Here is a 16,913-nt window from a genome sequence, read left to right on the forward strand (position 1 = left end):
AGCCGGGGCGGCGACAACGGGGACGGGGACGGGGCGACGACGGGGGCGGCGATGAGGGGTGGCGACGGGGGCGTCGAAGGGGGCAGCGACGGGGGCGGCGGGCGACGGGATAGAGGAGAAGAAGCAGATGAGAAACTGAATTTTTTGAAGTGTTTTTTTATATAGGATGGGCCTTTAGTACCGGTTGGAGCCACCAACCGGTACTAAAGGCCAACTTTGGCCAGGCCAAGAGGCGGGAAGAGTAACCTTTAGTACCGGTTGGAGCCACCAACCGGTACTAAAGGTTGTGCGCTGCCACCCGCGGTGCACAAAGTTTAGTCCCACCTCGCCGGGCGAAGGGCAGCCGCACTGGTTTATAATCCCAGCCGCGGCTGCCCTTTCGAACTACTCTATAAAGCAGGCTTCTGGGCCTAACTACGGCGCGCTGCCCTGTGAGTCTGTTGGGCCTTATGGGCCTGAAATTGCATGCCCGTGGTCTAGCAGGCCCACAGGGCAGCGCCCCAAATTTTTATATATAGTTTTTTTTCTTTTCTGCTTTATTTTTCTTCTATTTATTTCTGAGTAGTTTTTTTCTTTTCTGCTATATTTATTTTCTTCTATTTATTTCTAAGTAGTTTTTTATATAGTTTTTTTTCTTTTCTGCTATAGTTTTTTTCTTTACTGCTTTTTTCTTTTCTGTTTAGTTATTTTCTTCTATTTATTTATTTTTATATACCATGCCAAGTTGATGGTTGAAAGTTGATGGCGTGGCTTTCAATGCTGCATACTGAACGCAAAAGAAGTCTGGAGTTATAATAAGTTTAAAAAAATGAAGTGCCGCTGTAACAGATGAGTTCTCGTCCGAAACTTGATACTCGAAAAAGATTGTCCAGTTTGTACACGAAGTGCGTCCAGTTTTTGCCATGACCCTCTCTACTCTTTCGCACATGCTATGCGGGTGAAATGATGATACCATGCCAAGTTTCAACATTTTCGCAGTTTATTTTGTAGTGATTTTCAATTTCACGGTCATTTAGCTCACTAAACAATTAGGTAAATGACTGAAAAACAGCAAATGATGTCAGAACATGTTGGAAATTGATGATGTCGCTTTGAATGCTGCATACTGAACGCAAAAGAAGTCCGGAGTTCAAATAAGTTTAAAAAACATTGAAGTGCCCATGTAACAGATGGGTTCTCGTCCGGAACCCTGATACTCCGAAAGAGATTGTCCAGTTTGTACACGAAGTGCGTCCAGTTTTTTCCGTGACCCTCTCTACTCTTTTGCACATGCTATGCAGGTGAAATGATGATACCATGCCAAGTTTCAACATTTTCACAGTTCATTTTGTAGTGATTTTCAATTTCACGGTCATTTAGCTCTCTAAACAGTTAGGTAAATGACTGAAAAATAACAAATGATGTCAGAACATCTTGGAAATTGATGAAGTCGCTTTGAATGATGCATACTAAACACACAAGAAGTCCAGAGTCCAAATAAATTTGAAAAACATTGAAGTGCCCATGTAACAGATGAGTTCTCGTCCCAAAACCTGATACTCCGATAGAGATTGTCCAGTTTGTACACGAAGTGCGTCCAGTTTTTGCCGTGACCCTCTCTACTCTTTTGCACATGCTATGCGGGTGAAATGATAATACCATGCCAAGTTTCAACATTTTCACAGTTTATTTTGTAGTGATTTTCAATTTCACGGTCATTTAGCTCTCTAAACAATTAGGTAAATGACTGAAAAACAACAAATGATGTCAGACTATGTTGGAAATTGAAGACGTCGCTTTGAATGATGCATATTGAACACACAAGAAGTCTGGAGTCTAAATAAGTTTAAAAAATATTGAAGTGCCCATGTAACAGATGAGTTCTCGTCCGAAACCCTGATACTCCGAAAGAGATTGTCCAGTTTGTACACGAAGTGCGTCCAGTTTTTGCCGTGACCCTCTCTACTCTTTCGCATATGCTATGCGGGTGAAATGATGATACCATGCCAAGTTTCAACATTTTCACAGTTCATTTTGTTGTGATTTTCAATTTCACGGTCATTTAGCTCTCTAAAGAATTAGGTAAATGACACAAAAACAACAAATGATGTGAGAACATGTTGGAAATTGATGAGGTCACTTTGAATGATGCATACTGAACACACAAGATGTCCGGAGTCCAAATAAGTTTAAAAAACATTGAAGTGCCTAGATGAGTTCTCGTCCGAAACCCTGATACTCCGAAAGAGATTGTTCAGTTTGTACACGAAGTGCGTCTAGTTTTTGCCGTGACCCTCTCTACTCTTTGACACATGCTATGCGGGTGAAATGATGATACCATGCCTAGTTTCAACATTTTCACAGTTCATTTTGTAGTGATTTTCAATTTCACGGTCATTTAGCTCTCTAAGCAATTAGGTAAATGACTGAAAAACAACAAATGATGTCAGAACATGTTGGAAATTGATGACGTCGCTTTGAATGATGCATACTGAACACACAAGAAGTCCGGAGTCCAAATAAGTTTAAAAAACATTGAAGTGCCCATGTAACAGATGAGTTCTCGTCCGAAAACCTGATACTCCGAAAGAGATTGTCCAGTTTGTACACGAAGTGCATCCAGTTTTTGTCGTGACCCTCTCTACTCTTTCGCACATTCTATGCGGGTGAAATGATGATACCATGCCAAGTTTCAACATTTTCACAGTTCATTTTGTAGTGATTTTCAATTTCACGGTCATTTAGCTCTCTAAACAATTAGGTAAATGACTGAAAAACAGCAAATGATGTCGGAACATGTTGGAAATTGATGACGTCACTTTGAATGCTACATACTGAACGCAAAAGAAGTCCGGAGTTCAAATAAGTTTAAAAAACATTGAAGTGCCCATGTAACAGATGAGTTCTCGTCCGAAACCCTGATAATCCGAAAGAGATTGTCCAGTTTGTACACGAAGTGCGTCCAGTTTTTTCCGTGACCCTCTCTACTCTTTCGCACATGCTATGCAGGTGAAATGATGATACCATGCCAAGTTTCAACATTTTCACAGTTCATTTTGTAGTGATTTTCAATTTCACGGTCATTTAGCTCTCTAAACAGTTAGGTAAATGACTGAAAGACAACAAATGATGTCAGAACATCTTGGAAATTGATGAAGTCGCTTTGAATGATGCATACTAAACACACAAGAAGTCTGGAGTCCAAATAAGTTTGAAAAACATTGAAGTGCCCATGTAACAGATGAGTTCTCGTCCGAAACCCTGATACTCCGATAGAGATTGTCCAGTTTGTACACGAAGTGCGTCCAGTTATTGCCGTGACCCTCTCTACTCTTTTGGCACATGCTATGCGGGTGAAATGATAATACCTTGCCAAGTTTCAACATTTTCACAGTTCATTTTGTAGTGATTTTCAATTTCACGGTCATTTAGCTCTCTAAACAATTAGGTAAATGACTGAAAAACAACAAATGATGTCAGAACATGTTGGAAATTGATGACGTCGCTTTGAATGCTGCATACTGAACGCAAAAGAAGTCCGGAGTTCAAATAAGTTTAAAAAACATTGAAGTGCCCATGTAACAGATGAGTTCTCGTCCGAAACCCTGATACTCCGAAAGAGATTGTCCAGTTTGTACACGAAGTGCGTACAGTTTTTGCCGTGACCCTCTCTACTCTTTCGCACATGCTATGCGGGTGAAATGATAATACCATGCCAAGTTTCAACATTTTCACAGTTCATTTTGTAGTGATTTTCAATTTCACAGTTATTTAGCTATCTAAACAATTAGGTAAATGACTGAAAAATAGCAAATGATGTCAGAACATGTTGGAAATTGATGACGTCGCTTTGAATGATGCATACTAAACCCACAAGAAGTCCGGAGTTCAAATAATTTTAAAAAACATTGAAGTGCCCATGTAACAGATGAGTTCTCGTCCGAAACCCTGATACTCCGAAAGAGATTGTCCAGTTTGTACACGAAGTGCGTCCAGTTTTTGCCTTGACCCTCTCTACTCTTTTGCACATGCTATGCGGGTGAAATGATGATACCATGCCAAGTTTCAACATTTTCACAGTTCATTTTGTAGTGATTTTCAATTTCACGGTCATTTAGCTCTCTAAACAATTAGGTAAATGACTGAAAAACAACAAATGATGTCAGAACATGTTGGAAATTGATGACGTCGCTTTGAATGCTGCATATTGAACAAACAAGAAGTCCGGAGTCCAAATAAGTTATTAAAAATAAAAAAGAGGTGCAATGCTGGTTAATTTGCTTCAAGCCTTTCGGAATAGTGTAGACTGCACTGCACATAGCTCAGTGCAATCTATGCTATTCCGAAAGGCTTGAAGCAAATCAATGTGCAGGTGAGCTTTGCGCCTCTTCGCCATTGTCTCTGCACGCACGTCTTATATATCGCTCATACTGCCTCTCCCTTGGCGAGGTGGGACTAAAAATCAGCTTAATAAGAAACTCTAGTACCGGTTCATGCCATGAACCGGTACTAAAGGTCTTTATGGGGGCCCCAGCCTGACCACAGCCGCACTGGCCTTATTAGTACCAGTTCGTGGCATGAACCGGTACTAAAGGTTGCCCACGAACCGGTACTAATGATGTCCGCCCGCCTAGCAGTTGGAACCGGCACTAATGGTCACATTAGTGCCAGCTCAAATTCAAACCGGCACTAATGTGCTACACATCTGACCCTTTTTCTACTAGTGGGGTGACCCCATGTCCCTAATGTTATTTAACATTGTTGCTGACATGCTGGCTATTCTGATTGAGCGTGCCAAGCAGGATGGACAGATTGCGGGAGTAGTGCCACACCTTGTGGATGGTGGCCTCTCTATTTTACAATATGCCGATGACACGATTCTTTTTATGGAACATGACCTAGACAAAGCTCGAAATCTGAAACTATTGCTTTCAGCGTTTGAGCAAATGTCGAGCCTCAAAATTAACTTTCATAAAAGCGAATTGTTCTGCTTTGGAGAATCTGTTGAGGCGGCGGCCGATTATGCTGACCTGTTTGGTTGCGCACTTGGCCAATTCTCGATTAAATATCTGGGAATACCAGTTCATTATCGGCGTCTCACCATTGCAGAGTGGAAGCATGTGGAGGAGCATTTAGAGAAACAGTTGAACAGTTGGAAAGGACAACTACTCTCAGTTGGTGGTCGACTGGTTTTGATTAACTCCGTCCTCACAAATATGGTTCTCTATATGCTTTCTTTCTTCCAACTCCCAAAAGGGGTCCTGCAAAGACTGGACTACTTTAGATCCAGATTCTTTTGGCAAGGAGACGGTGAAAATAAAAAATACAGGCTGGCCAAATGGAGCGTGGTTTGTAGGCCTAAAGACCAAGGTGGCCTTGGAATTCATGACCTGCAGGTCAAGAATGAGGCCCTTCTCAGTAAATGTTTATTTAAACTTCTTACCGAGGATGGTGTTTGGCAAACCATGTTGCGCAACAAGTATCTAGGCCAAAAGACGGTATCCCAGGCATATTGGAAACCTGGCGACTCGCACTTTTGGGCTGGCCTAATGGCGGCAAAGAAACACCTCTTTCGCTTTGGGTCTTTCGCGATAAAGGACAGGTCGGAGATTCGTTTCTGGGAAGACATCTGGCTAGGCAATGCCAGTCTCAGAGAACAATATCCAACCTTATATAACATCGCTCGCGATAAGAATAATACTATTGCGCACGTGCTCGCTTCTTCCCCGTCGAATATTTCGTTCAGGCGGGATTTGATTGGCCCCCGGCTTGTGTCATGGCATAATCTTTTATCCCGGCTGGATTCGATTAACCCGACACAAGGTCAGGATGTGTTTCGCTGGAACCTTACTACATCAGGGTCTTTCACAGTAGACTCTATGTACCGTGCACTCACGCATTCTGAGGTACCAACGAGTAATAATAAGAAAATTTGGAAGTCTAAAATTTCACTAAAAGTGAAAATCTTCATGTGGTATCTCCGTAGGGGAGTTGTGTTAACCAAAGACAACCTCGCACGGCGAAACTGGCGAGGTAGTAAGAAGTGTTCTTTTTGTACTCATGACGAGACAATCAAACACCTCTTTTTCCAATGCAAATATGCACGTTCTACGTGGTCAGTCATCCAAATAGCGTCAAATTTGTATCCGCCCACAAGTGTTGTCAATATTTTGGTCATTGGTTGTACGGTATTACAAATAGGTTCAAAATGCTAATAAGGGTGGGAGCATATGCCTTAATTTGGTCGCTTTGGCTATGTAGAAATGATTTGGTTTTTAATGATAAAAATGCCTCTCCTCTACAGGTTATTTTCCGGTGTACGCACTCGCTACGTATGTGGTCTATGCTACAACGGCCGGAGTACCAACCATTGTTTATGGTGGTGTGTACGCGATTGGAGCAGGTGGCTACGGAGGTTTTTTTCCAACATGAGTGGCAGCATAACCTACGGATCGATCCACCACCTTCTCCGACAGAGGCATAGTGTCGGTCTAAAGGAATCTACTGTTGCCGATTTGTCGATTCTTATTTCATGAATTTTTGTCAGACTTCTAGATTTGGCTATGTGCATCTTAGTTATGCAGAGGCCGGGTGTTACTCATAATGCTTTGTACCCGCTTGATGCTACATTTTGAGATAATAAAGTCGCCCTTTATCAAAAATAAATAAATAAGACTACCTCCTTTTCAGCAAAAGGAAATAAAAGAAAAACAAGACTACCGGCTGCTCCTGAGGTGCTTGTTTTTAAAATTGTAAGCACTACCACGCGGTGACCCTTTGCATTATAGTGCACTTAGGTTTTGACCTCCTTATATGTAATATGATTTGACATTGACATCATACTTTTTTTTTGCGGGGCATTGGCATCATGCTCTCTTCAGTGCTTGAAAGCTGTCGTCGTTAGGGCCATCACACGGTTTCCATGTGATTTGAACGCTGGAAAAAGTTAACAAAAAATATAATAAGTGTGCACATTTTTTAAAACAAATAGAATAAGTTAGAGGTGTGGTATTAAAATTTAAAATTTTTAAGGTTGGACTCCGTTCAAATCTAAAACGACAAGTTTTAGGAAAATTGAATCAAGCGCGTTAATTTTACGGGCTCTAGTAGTCCAGCTTGTTCGAGTACATTTCACTCAACTTCAGATCCATTTTTCGAGCCCATGATATAATCAAATAGGATCGATCATCCACCGGCTTAGCTAAGAAAGAGTATATCGATATGAAGATTTTTAGATAGTAGGATGTTGCTCAGCATTAAACTGAGGCCCTTGATCGGTACGAAGACTGAAACCATCAGTAGCCGTGAATATCTCCTCCCCAAATTCAAAACTGAAAGATCTAAGAGGAACCTATGAAGAATGTAAATACTCCCCCCGATCATTGCACTAAATCAGCGACAATTAATATGGATCGGAGCGAGTACTATATTCTGCAAGCGAATGATATATCTTAGAGCAACTCTAGCAGACGCCGCAAAAATTCGACCCGCAAAACGCGATTGCGGTTTCACGAAAATCGCGTTTGCGGGTTAAAAACATGTGCGGCCGAGCAAAACCCGTATCTAAACCTGCATAATTTGAAAAAACACTTTCGCGGGGGAAATTGCACAAACATAGTTCATCACATACTCCTACTACATAGTTCATCACATTATCAACAAACTACAAGCATAGTTATACTACATACTACGTTAAACTAGTACTAGGGGGTCGGATCTGACGGCGGCGAGGTCGCGGCAACTGGACGACGCCGTGGAGGAGCCGAACGCTTAATCCTCCTCGCCGGAGTTGCACAGATCGACATACTTCTCCGCCTGCTCCGCGCGGATGCGGCGCCACTCGTCAGCCTTCTCGTTAGCGGCGACGTTGTCGGCGACCGCCTGCCGCCACTCGAGGGCTTCGAGCTCCTCGACGTGGCACCGGCGCTCCTCTTTCTCGCGCATGCTCCGCTCGGCGACGGCGGCGGCGACCGCGTCGAAGTCCGTGACGTAGTCCTCGGACCCGACGACTCCGCGGCGGCCGAGCGGAGCGGGCTCCTCGAGCTCCTCCTTCACCGGGACGAAGGCGAACAACATGGGCGGCTCCGGTTCCTCCTCCTCTCCCGACCACTCCCTCTTTGTGGGGAGGAAGCCCGCGGCGGAGGACGAGGAGGATCCGACGTAGGAAGACCTCGCGGAGGAGAAGGACGCGCGCCGACAGTCGTACTCCTCCGTTTCGCGGCGGTTGAAGCTCGCCGATGGCGACATCCTGTGGTTGGTCCACTTTCGGGCGCCGCGCTTCCTCGCGCCGTCGGACCGAACGCGCCGCTCGCGCTCCGGGTCCCTCTCACGGCCGGATCTGCTGTCGGAGCCGCGTCCGGAGCTCCACATTCGCCCCCACATGGCGGCTGGAGGCGGGGTGGGTGGTCACCGGCAACGAGAAATTGGGAAAGGGGAAAGGGGAATCGGGCGGCTCGCGACGACGGGGGAATAGGGTTTGGACCCGCAAAAGGGTCGCGGAACCGCACTTATAGTGCTCGGGGCGTGTGATTTGCGGGCTACGGCATAATTTTTTACGGGCCAGGCAAGTATGCGGGCTCTGTTCTGGCCGAAAAATTGGTCCGAGCCCGCATACTTGCCGGAATTTTTACGGACCAGGTGTTTTACGGGGTCTACTAGAGTTGCTCTTAGTCTAGGTGTCGCATGTTTGCGTCAGCCTCATGTTATTTATGTTTCAGTTAGATGCCTGGCCCGAGCGGAATTTTAAATAAGATGAGGCCGAACTTCTTTTGGTTTTGAAGGAAATGAACATGTGGAACAAACTATTCCCACCCACCCAGAGTTAACATGGCAGACCCGAAGTGGAACCTCTAGCTAGGATGGCTAGCTCGCCAACTATGGTGCAACAAATGGTTGTTGAACTGTGCTGTGTTGAAAGTATGTACGTACTATATACTCGGCACATCGATCTTGGCTAACTTGAAGAAGGAAAGTCACTGGCTGATACAACTCACACATTGCAGAAACAACAGAGTGCAGCTATTCGGTGCCAGGCTCATCTGCACCCGGTAAAAAAAATTCAAAAAAAATTATTTTTTCTCATGGTAGAAAAATTATTGCGTGTGGTTCGCTCCAAATATTAGCTCATTTGAATATCTGAGTAGCTCTCAGCAAAAAGACAAATCAGGTTGAAAAAGTATATGAACAGTAAACTGTTTTACAGAACCTGAATTTGTCTTTTTTGCCGAGAGTTGCTTAGTCGTCCAAATGATTTGAAAATTGGGGCGGACCTCATGCATCAAATTGTCTATCATGAGAATTTTTCTTGGAATTTTTTTGAATTTTTGTAGTATTTATTTTGATTTTTTATTAAATACGGATGCAGATGACCCGGGCTCAGAAAAGGATTTCTGACAACAATGGTCATACTATATCTATCCGGCCTAATCATTAATGTAGCAAGAGATCTGGATGGTTCCTTTTAGATCCTACGGGCCAGAGTGGTCAAACTCAGGCTACTGTAGCGCGCTGACTTAAAAGTGACCAAGTCCAGTCCGGCCATATATCTGATCTGATCTGCATCACACGAATGCATGCAGCTCTCTATCACATCTCGTTGCATCATCTCCATCTCCGGCTCAGGCCAAGTGGAGCGTGGCATTTGCAAGAGGACGCACCGTCTCCGTCCGTCGCTCCGGTGGCTGATGGCGCTCAGAGACCATTATAGATTTATAGTGCCGGATAAATGCGTGCATGAAACACGTGCTCCGCCGCGCCGCGCAAAGTCAGAGCCAGCCAGCCAATTTCAAAAGGAGATTTTCTTTTTGTTAGAAGAGATTGAAATGTGTTGTACGATGGCTGGCGTACTGCGCGTGTTAATTAGTGAGCGCAGTGAATGCATGTACACATACGTTACTGCTCCTACGCAGGTCAGCAACGACTTCGGTGGCAAGCATGAGTGCATGACGCTCCATCGTCGTCGTCCGATCCAAATTTGGTTGAAGCCCAACGACGGATCCAGGGTCAGCTCTTTAGGATGTATCAGGCATGCATATACTACCTCGGCTGCTAAGTCGTAAATATATGGTCTTCTAGACCACGTGACACATGTGGTAAGCAATTCAAACTATTAAAAAAAAGAAAAAAAACACATGGCCCACTAGCCAGAAACAACACAGTAAAAGGAATTTCTAAGGACATGTAAAATGATGTTATCTTATAAGTATTTTGTGGGATAATTGTTGCGGTGGATGAGAGAAAAATCATAAGATAGTACCCTCATTTAATTAAGCGATGGTCTCTAAGCACAACTAGATCATATCCCCCGCGTTTCTGCTGGAATCTTAATAAAATAAATGCATAAATATATGCTAAAAACTAAAAGTATTGGAAAACAAATTTAAGATTGCCCTAAAAACTAAAAGTATTGGAAACCAAATTTAAGATTGCCCCCGGTTTAATTTTTTTTTAAAGAAGCAGGTGATGAAATGTTGTATAAAAAGAGAAAAAAAAGCTGGATCGAAGTCAACGGGGTGCCTACATAAAAAGTATGTAAGATGACCAACATATATTTGCTCCAAGCCGACATGCCTATGCCCACACAAAAATTAGTGAAACAAATTGACATGCATGATTGTTAAGGTCGCATGATTGCATGGATAGATCAGTGTACAAATTATAACTTATGACCACATGCATGACTTGATGATGTGGCATAGTTGTATGAAGTGGGAAAATAGGTAGTGGGTTGCAACTATTTAAGAATGGAGGATATGTCCCACCACATATTTAGGCATAGCTAGTTATTTGTAGATAAAAGGAAGAGACAACCCACTATACACACATTTTTATTGTCATCTCTAAATTACGTGAAAACTTCAGATATAATTGTCTACCAATCACAGTATATACCCCAAACTTAATTGTTTTATATATCAAAGAATTTCTATTTCTTAAGGTATAAGAAATGCTTAGGTTTGTGAAGAACTTTGCCACTTCGACGTGATGAGAGGGACCAAATACTCAGAATGCTCTCACAAAATTAAAAGGTTAGTGCAATGCGTTATTTCTTGATAAACAAGGTAAGCGGGATGGGAATCTGAGTGTAAAGAAATGAAATTAGAGGGAAAACATATAATTTCACTCGTTTTATAGTTACATATTATTATTACAGTCATCTGAACTAGTTAAAGTAACGCACGACTTGACATTGTAAATCTTAGTAATTGTCAAAAACTATACTCTACCCATTTACTCGATGGATGGAGCATTGTACTTACTCCATAATCTTATCCTTTTTCATACATAAATTGCTCAAAGTAACACTCACATGATTATCATGTCTAAAACTGTGTTCTACTCATTTAATATTTTGTTTTATTTCATATGCACAATAACTCACTACCGTTTGCTTTGACTAGCGTACCTAACAACTACTCCTAATTTTTTTGATGTGACACCTTATTTAATGAGGAAAGCAGTTAGTGTCTTGATCTAGACATGATTCTTAGCACTAAACAAGACAATTGATGAATTTTTTTCTCATAATCACACACTAAATGAGAGTTTGTGCATCCCCTCGGCACCCTCCAAATGCATATGAAGCACACTCTATATGCATTATAAGGACCACCCATATGACGACTCTGCTAGAGTCGCCTTAAGGCCGTGTTTGGCAGCTCATAATAGTCCTAAGAATATTATTGTGTTTGGCATCAAGAAATACCATAGTTTATAAACCACAGTATCTCCAATGAGTAGTATCTTCGCGGTATTTTAAAAGGGGCCTTGAGCTCTTTTTCTTCTTCTAAAAATATAACGGGTTTTAGAAACTGGAATACCGGGGTTTTACATTACCATGGTTTTAAAAATACCTTGCTCTCAAACTAAGCCTAAGATCCAACCTATATAAAAACACTTGTATGCGGATGTATATTTAATGCATATCATACGGCATAGGAAAACCATTAAAGAAGTTATATCTACACTAAGATACAGGCTAATGAAGATAATATACAAGCTATAGTATCAAAGAAGTTGTATCTACGCTAGATATGTTGCATTTAGACCTCTAGGCTGCGGCGGAGCTTAGCGCAAGTCCGAGGGCCGTGCCCAAGGCAAAATAATGAAGAAAAATTACTATGCATAACTTAGATTAGGAAAAAAATCAATTCTTTGCCCGCCTGGTTGTTCATATTTTCGCTTTGCCCCCCCTGAGATTCTTATCAAGCTCCGCCACTGCCTCTAGGTGTGATGTGAGTGTGAGTTGTGACACACTTCTGAAAAAAAAAACGCCAGCAAATTCCTCAAACTGATTCATTCCCTCAACAACTTTGATAAAAGTCACAAAAACGAGGCCTCTTTTCGCGGATTCGATTCGCGCGCGTGCACACACAAACACACACACGCGCGCGCGCACACACACACGGAGTATCTTCACATCACAGCGACGTGGCCTTTCTTCCCCCAACTTGCCCTGCCTCGCTCTCTCGGTCCATGCCCCACCCGCGCGGCTATATAACTGGGCCTCTTTTCCTCCCAGCCTCACACCAAAAACCACAGATCAATCTACTAGTACGTCCAAAAGCGCAGTGGAGTGAGTCCTTTTGGTTAGTTTGGACTTTGGAGAGAGGTTGATTCGGCGATGAGGAAGCAGCAGGGTTTAAGCGGCGGCGGCCATGGCGTCGGCGACGGAGATGGGGAGTGGGACAAATGGGTGGACGACTCCTCCGTCGACCACCGCGGCCGCCCGCCCCTCCGCGCCGCCACCGGCTCATGGAAGGCCGCCATGTTCATCATCCGTAAGCTCCCTCCTGATCTCTCTGTCTCTGTCTCTGTTCGTCTGGTTGATGGCAGTGTGTGAACCTTATTGACTTCTTGTTGTGTGGTTTTGGCAGTGATCGAGTTCAGCGAGCGGCTGAGCTACTTCGGCATCGCCACCAGCCTCATGATCTACCTCACCAAGGTGCTGCACCAGGACATGAAGGTCGCCGCCGTGAACTCCCAGTACTGGATGAGCGTCACCACCCTCATGCCCCTCCTCGGCGGCTTCGTCGCCGACGCCTACCTTGGCCGCTTCCGCACCGTGCTCCTCTCCACCGTCGTCTACCTCCTCGGCCTCGTCCTGCTCGCGGTGGCGCAGCTGGCGCCGGGGCTGAGGCCGGGCGGTGTCTCCGTGCCGCGGGTTCACGAGACGCTCTTCTTCGTCGGGATCTACCTCGTGTCCGTCGGCACCGGGGGGCACAAGCCGGCGCTCGAGAGCTTCGGCGCCGACCAGTTCGACGACGGCCACGCCGGCGAGCGGCTGCAGAAGATGTCCTACTTCAACTGGTGGAACTGCGCGCTCTGCTCCGGGGTCCTGCTCGGGGTCACCGTCGTCGTCTATATCCAGGAGCGGATCGGATGGGGCGCCGCCACCGTGCTCCTCGCCGCCGTCATGGGTTGCTCCCTCGTCGTCTACCTCGCGGGGTGGCGGACGTACCGGTACAGGGTGCCGCAGGGCAGTCCCGTCACGCCGTTGCTGCGGGTTGTCGTGGCCGCGGTCATGAAGCGGCGCCTTCAGCTGCCAGCCGACGCCGGCCAGCTGTACGAGGAGGATGACGGCAAGAAGAGGCTGCTCTCCCACACCGACCAGCTCCGGTTTCTCGACAAGGCGGCAATCTTTGAGCATGGTGGCGAGGTCTGGCGCGGGGCGTGGCGTCTGGCGACGGTGACGCAGGTGGAGGAGACGAAGCTGGTGGTGTCGATGGTGCCCATCTGGGTGGCCACGCTCCCGTTCGGCATGGCGGCGGCGCAGGTGTCCACCTTCTTCGTCAAGCAGGGCATGGCCATGGACCGCCACCTGGGCCCACACTTCGTGCTCCCGCCGGCGTCCATCTTCGCCCTGGCCGCCATCGCCATGATCGCCACCGTGGCGCTCTTCGACAAGGTGCTCGAGCCGTGCCTGCGCCGCGCGACGGGCGCCGAGCGCGGGATTAGCGTCCTCAGGCGCATCGGCGTCGGCATGGCGTTCGCCGTGGTGGCCATGGCCGTGGCGGCCGTCGTCGAGCGGCGCCGCCTGGACTCCAAGGTCACCATGTCGGTGTTCTGGCTGGTGCCACAGTTCGCGCTGATGGGGGTCGGCGATGGGTTCGCGCTGGTGGGCCTGCAGGAGTACTTCTACGACCAGATGCCGGAGACGATGCGCAGCCTCGGCATCGGGCTGTACCTGAGCGTGATCGGCGCCGGGAGCTTCCTGAGCAGTCAGCTGATCGCGGCGGCGAGCCGCGTGAGCTCGCACGGCGGGCGGCGGGACGGGTGGTTCGGCAAGGACCTGAGCCGGAGCAGGCTGGACCTCTTCTACTGGCTACTGGCCGGCATCTCCGCCGCTAACCTGGGCTTCTACGTGCTCGTCGCCACCCGGTACTCGTACAAGCAGCAGACCGCGAAGGCCGGCAGGGTCGGCGTCGAGAAGGACGTTGCCGGCGTCAATAGTCCGTACAATCACAAGTGCGTAGCACAGGGGAGCGCTTTTGGTGTATAACATAACAAAGAAGCATCAACACATCGTCAACATTTTAACCACCAGAGGAAGATGGCCAGGCATCAGCAGAGAAGGAAGGAACGTGGTTCCTGGGCACATATGTACCTTATATAGAAAATAAAAATAAAAATAGCAATTCAACAAAAAGTCAAAAATTTCTGAAAATATTTTTGAAATGAACTTGGCCTTTCATTGTTCTAGTGAGAAAAGTTCCACAAAAAGAAAATTCTTCTTTGACTTCTTTTCAAAAAAGACAAATTTTCGGTCAAAATAGCATGAATAGTGATCTATAATAGCAAATAAATTGCCTTTTTTGCTGTGAAGTCAACGTTGGTTTTTTTGTGAAAAATTATATACTAGTGCGCAAGTTAAGTTTAATCTAAAAATAATTTTGAACTATTTTGACTTTTTTAATTATTTTTTAAAAACTACCCCGTATACACTAGTGCAGAACCGGGCAATAGCACCGGTTCGTAAGGCCCTTTAGTGCCGGTTCGGTAACCGGCACTAAAGTGTGGGCACTAAAGGTCCCCCTATTTAGTACCGGTTCGGCACGAACCGGTGCTAAAGGGCAACCACGTGACACGAGCCAGCTCCGGGGGCAGGGAGCCCTTTAGTACCGGTTGGTGACACCAACCGGTATTAAAAGGTTGGGGGGTTTTGGGTTTATGATTTCTTTTTCATTTAATTTTGTGTTTTCCATTTAATTTTTTTTCGTTTGCTGGTATTTTACAATACTGCATATTGTACACGTTATGCATATATATAAATAGTATTTCTAGTATATATATATATATATATATATATATATATATATATATATATATATATACAATTAACTAGCTATATACAATTTCTCCTAATTGGTGCCTTCGGAGCACGATAACAATTGGAAGTGGTTCATGGGGGCGGTAGCGGGTAAAAGTATTCTGCTTTGGGATCTATGACCTGGTCGAGCAAAAATCCCGCTATTTCCTCTTGAATTGCTTCTATGCGGTCCTCTGGTAGGAGCTTCTCCCGTACCTCTTTGAATTGATAAGAAGGAGATCAATATGCATGTGTATTAGTTGTGTGACTATATATCGATAATGGTGTAAAAATTGTGAATAGTGTTCTGACAAACGTACCCACTCCTGTCTTTGTGATCTGCTCCTTTCGGACGCCATCATGCGAATGTTCTCGCAAACGTAGTATGCACACAGATTATTCCCCGGCGCCTGCTTCAGGGCCTTTACGAGAATGGAATTTGATCAGATAATAATTAATCAAGCATGATAATTAAAAAGATAGCAGCTAGTTAGTACTACTTAATTACTTACCATGGGTCGATACCATTTCAGTTTGTTTCCATTGACCTGGAGTGACGTTGATGAACTTTGTCCAAGCCCTGCCCGCCGACAAAGAAAATAAATAAATGGGTTATTAAATAGTTGTTATCAGGAAATGACGAACTAATTAAATAGGCCGAGATATAGTTAATAATGATTGAAATTATCTGTTGACTATCCCCTTCACGATGGTGTAGTCAGTTGGTTTCTTAAGTAGCGAGTCTAGTACTTCAACTGTTCCTTCATCAACTTTAATGATTAACAAGATCCAGTGAAATCTGCATGCACACACGTTTGCATGTCTTAATTAAGCGGGCATATGTAAGCAAAAACATATAGCTAGCTAGTAGACAAAAACATAATTTGTAGTACAAGACAGTGTGACTCACTCGAAGTTGTAAGGAAGTAGTATATCATCATTGTATTTGAGGCGCTTGAAGAACTCTAGCATGCTTTCCTCTACACTTTTTTCATAATATGGATCTAATTTCCATGTGTATTCATTAATGATATTTGGGTCAACGAACCCAATGCCATAGCGTCCACCTTTTTTTATTTCATAAATCTTCATCCTGTATAATACCACAGAAAAGAATAAATGAGGATAATTACAGGTAATGATTGATCAAAATGATCACTACAGCTAGTTTGAGACATAAATTACAGAAAGAAATCACTTACAGACAATAGCAACTGACGATAGATTTGTCGAGTGCGTCTTGATTGTATAACTGAAATAGTTCTGAATACTCAATGGACACAGCTTTCTCATGGTAGTAATGATCCTGCTTGACATTCACCATGAGGGACTCTCGATTGGAATTCTTGGTAATGTCCATGTACCATTGATGCAATTCATACATTCTCGTTGGGAGCTTCTTGACCTCGTCTGGATCGACCAAAGGTTGTCCCCGGACATATTTCCGTTTTATTTCCTCCTCTCTAGTCGGAGACATGGGCTCGATATCGAGGAGTTGTCCAACAGTGATCATGAGGCTTTTAGCCTGCTCAATATGCTCCTCGGTTATTACCACATCGCCCAGCCCGGGAACGTTAACGGTTTGCCCACAATAATATTGGGCGCGCCTACTCTCATGTGTTGTTGG

At 44.8% G+C, this 16,913-nt stretch overlaps 1 protein-coding gene across 1 annotated transcript; it reads left to right on the top strand.

Moving 5' to 3' along the window:
• The first annotated feature begins 12,524 nt into the window (after nt 1-12,524).
• LOC119303862 (protein NRT1/ PTR FAMILY 5.6-like) lies at nt 12,525-14,659 on the top strand. Its single transcript, XM_037581012.1, has 2 exons — nt 12,525-12,758; nt 12,855-14,659. Exons 1-2 carry the CDS (start codon nt 12,602-12,604, stop codon nt 14,477-14,479), a joined length of 1,782 nt encoding a protein of 593 aa, XP_037436909.1. The 5' UTR covers nt 12,525-12,601; the 3' UTR covers nt 14,480-14,659.
• Nucleotides 14,660-16,913: the final 2,254 nt, after the last annotated feature.

The sequence above is a fragment of the Triticum dicoccoides genome, chromosome 5A (assembly GCF_002162155.2).
Source record: "Triticum dicoccoides isolate Atlit2015 ecotype Zavitan chromosome 5A, WEW_v2.0, whole genome shotgun sequence".
In the NCBI taxonomy this organism is placed as follows: domain Eukaryota; kingdom Viridiplantae; phylum Streptophyta; class Magnoliopsida; order Poales; family Poaceae; genus Triticum; species Triticum dicoccoides.

Excerpts from the sequence above, each read along its gene's own strand:
- LOC119303862 (XM_037581012.1), top strand. The coding sequence starts at position 12,602 with ATGAGGAAGCAGCAGGGTTTAAGCGGCGGCGGCCATGGCGTCGGCGAC. Across the intron at positions 12,759-12,854 it reads GGCCGCCATGTTCATCATCC|TGATCGAGTTCAGCGAGCGG; the intron begins GTAAGCTCCCTC and ends TGGTTTTGGCAG.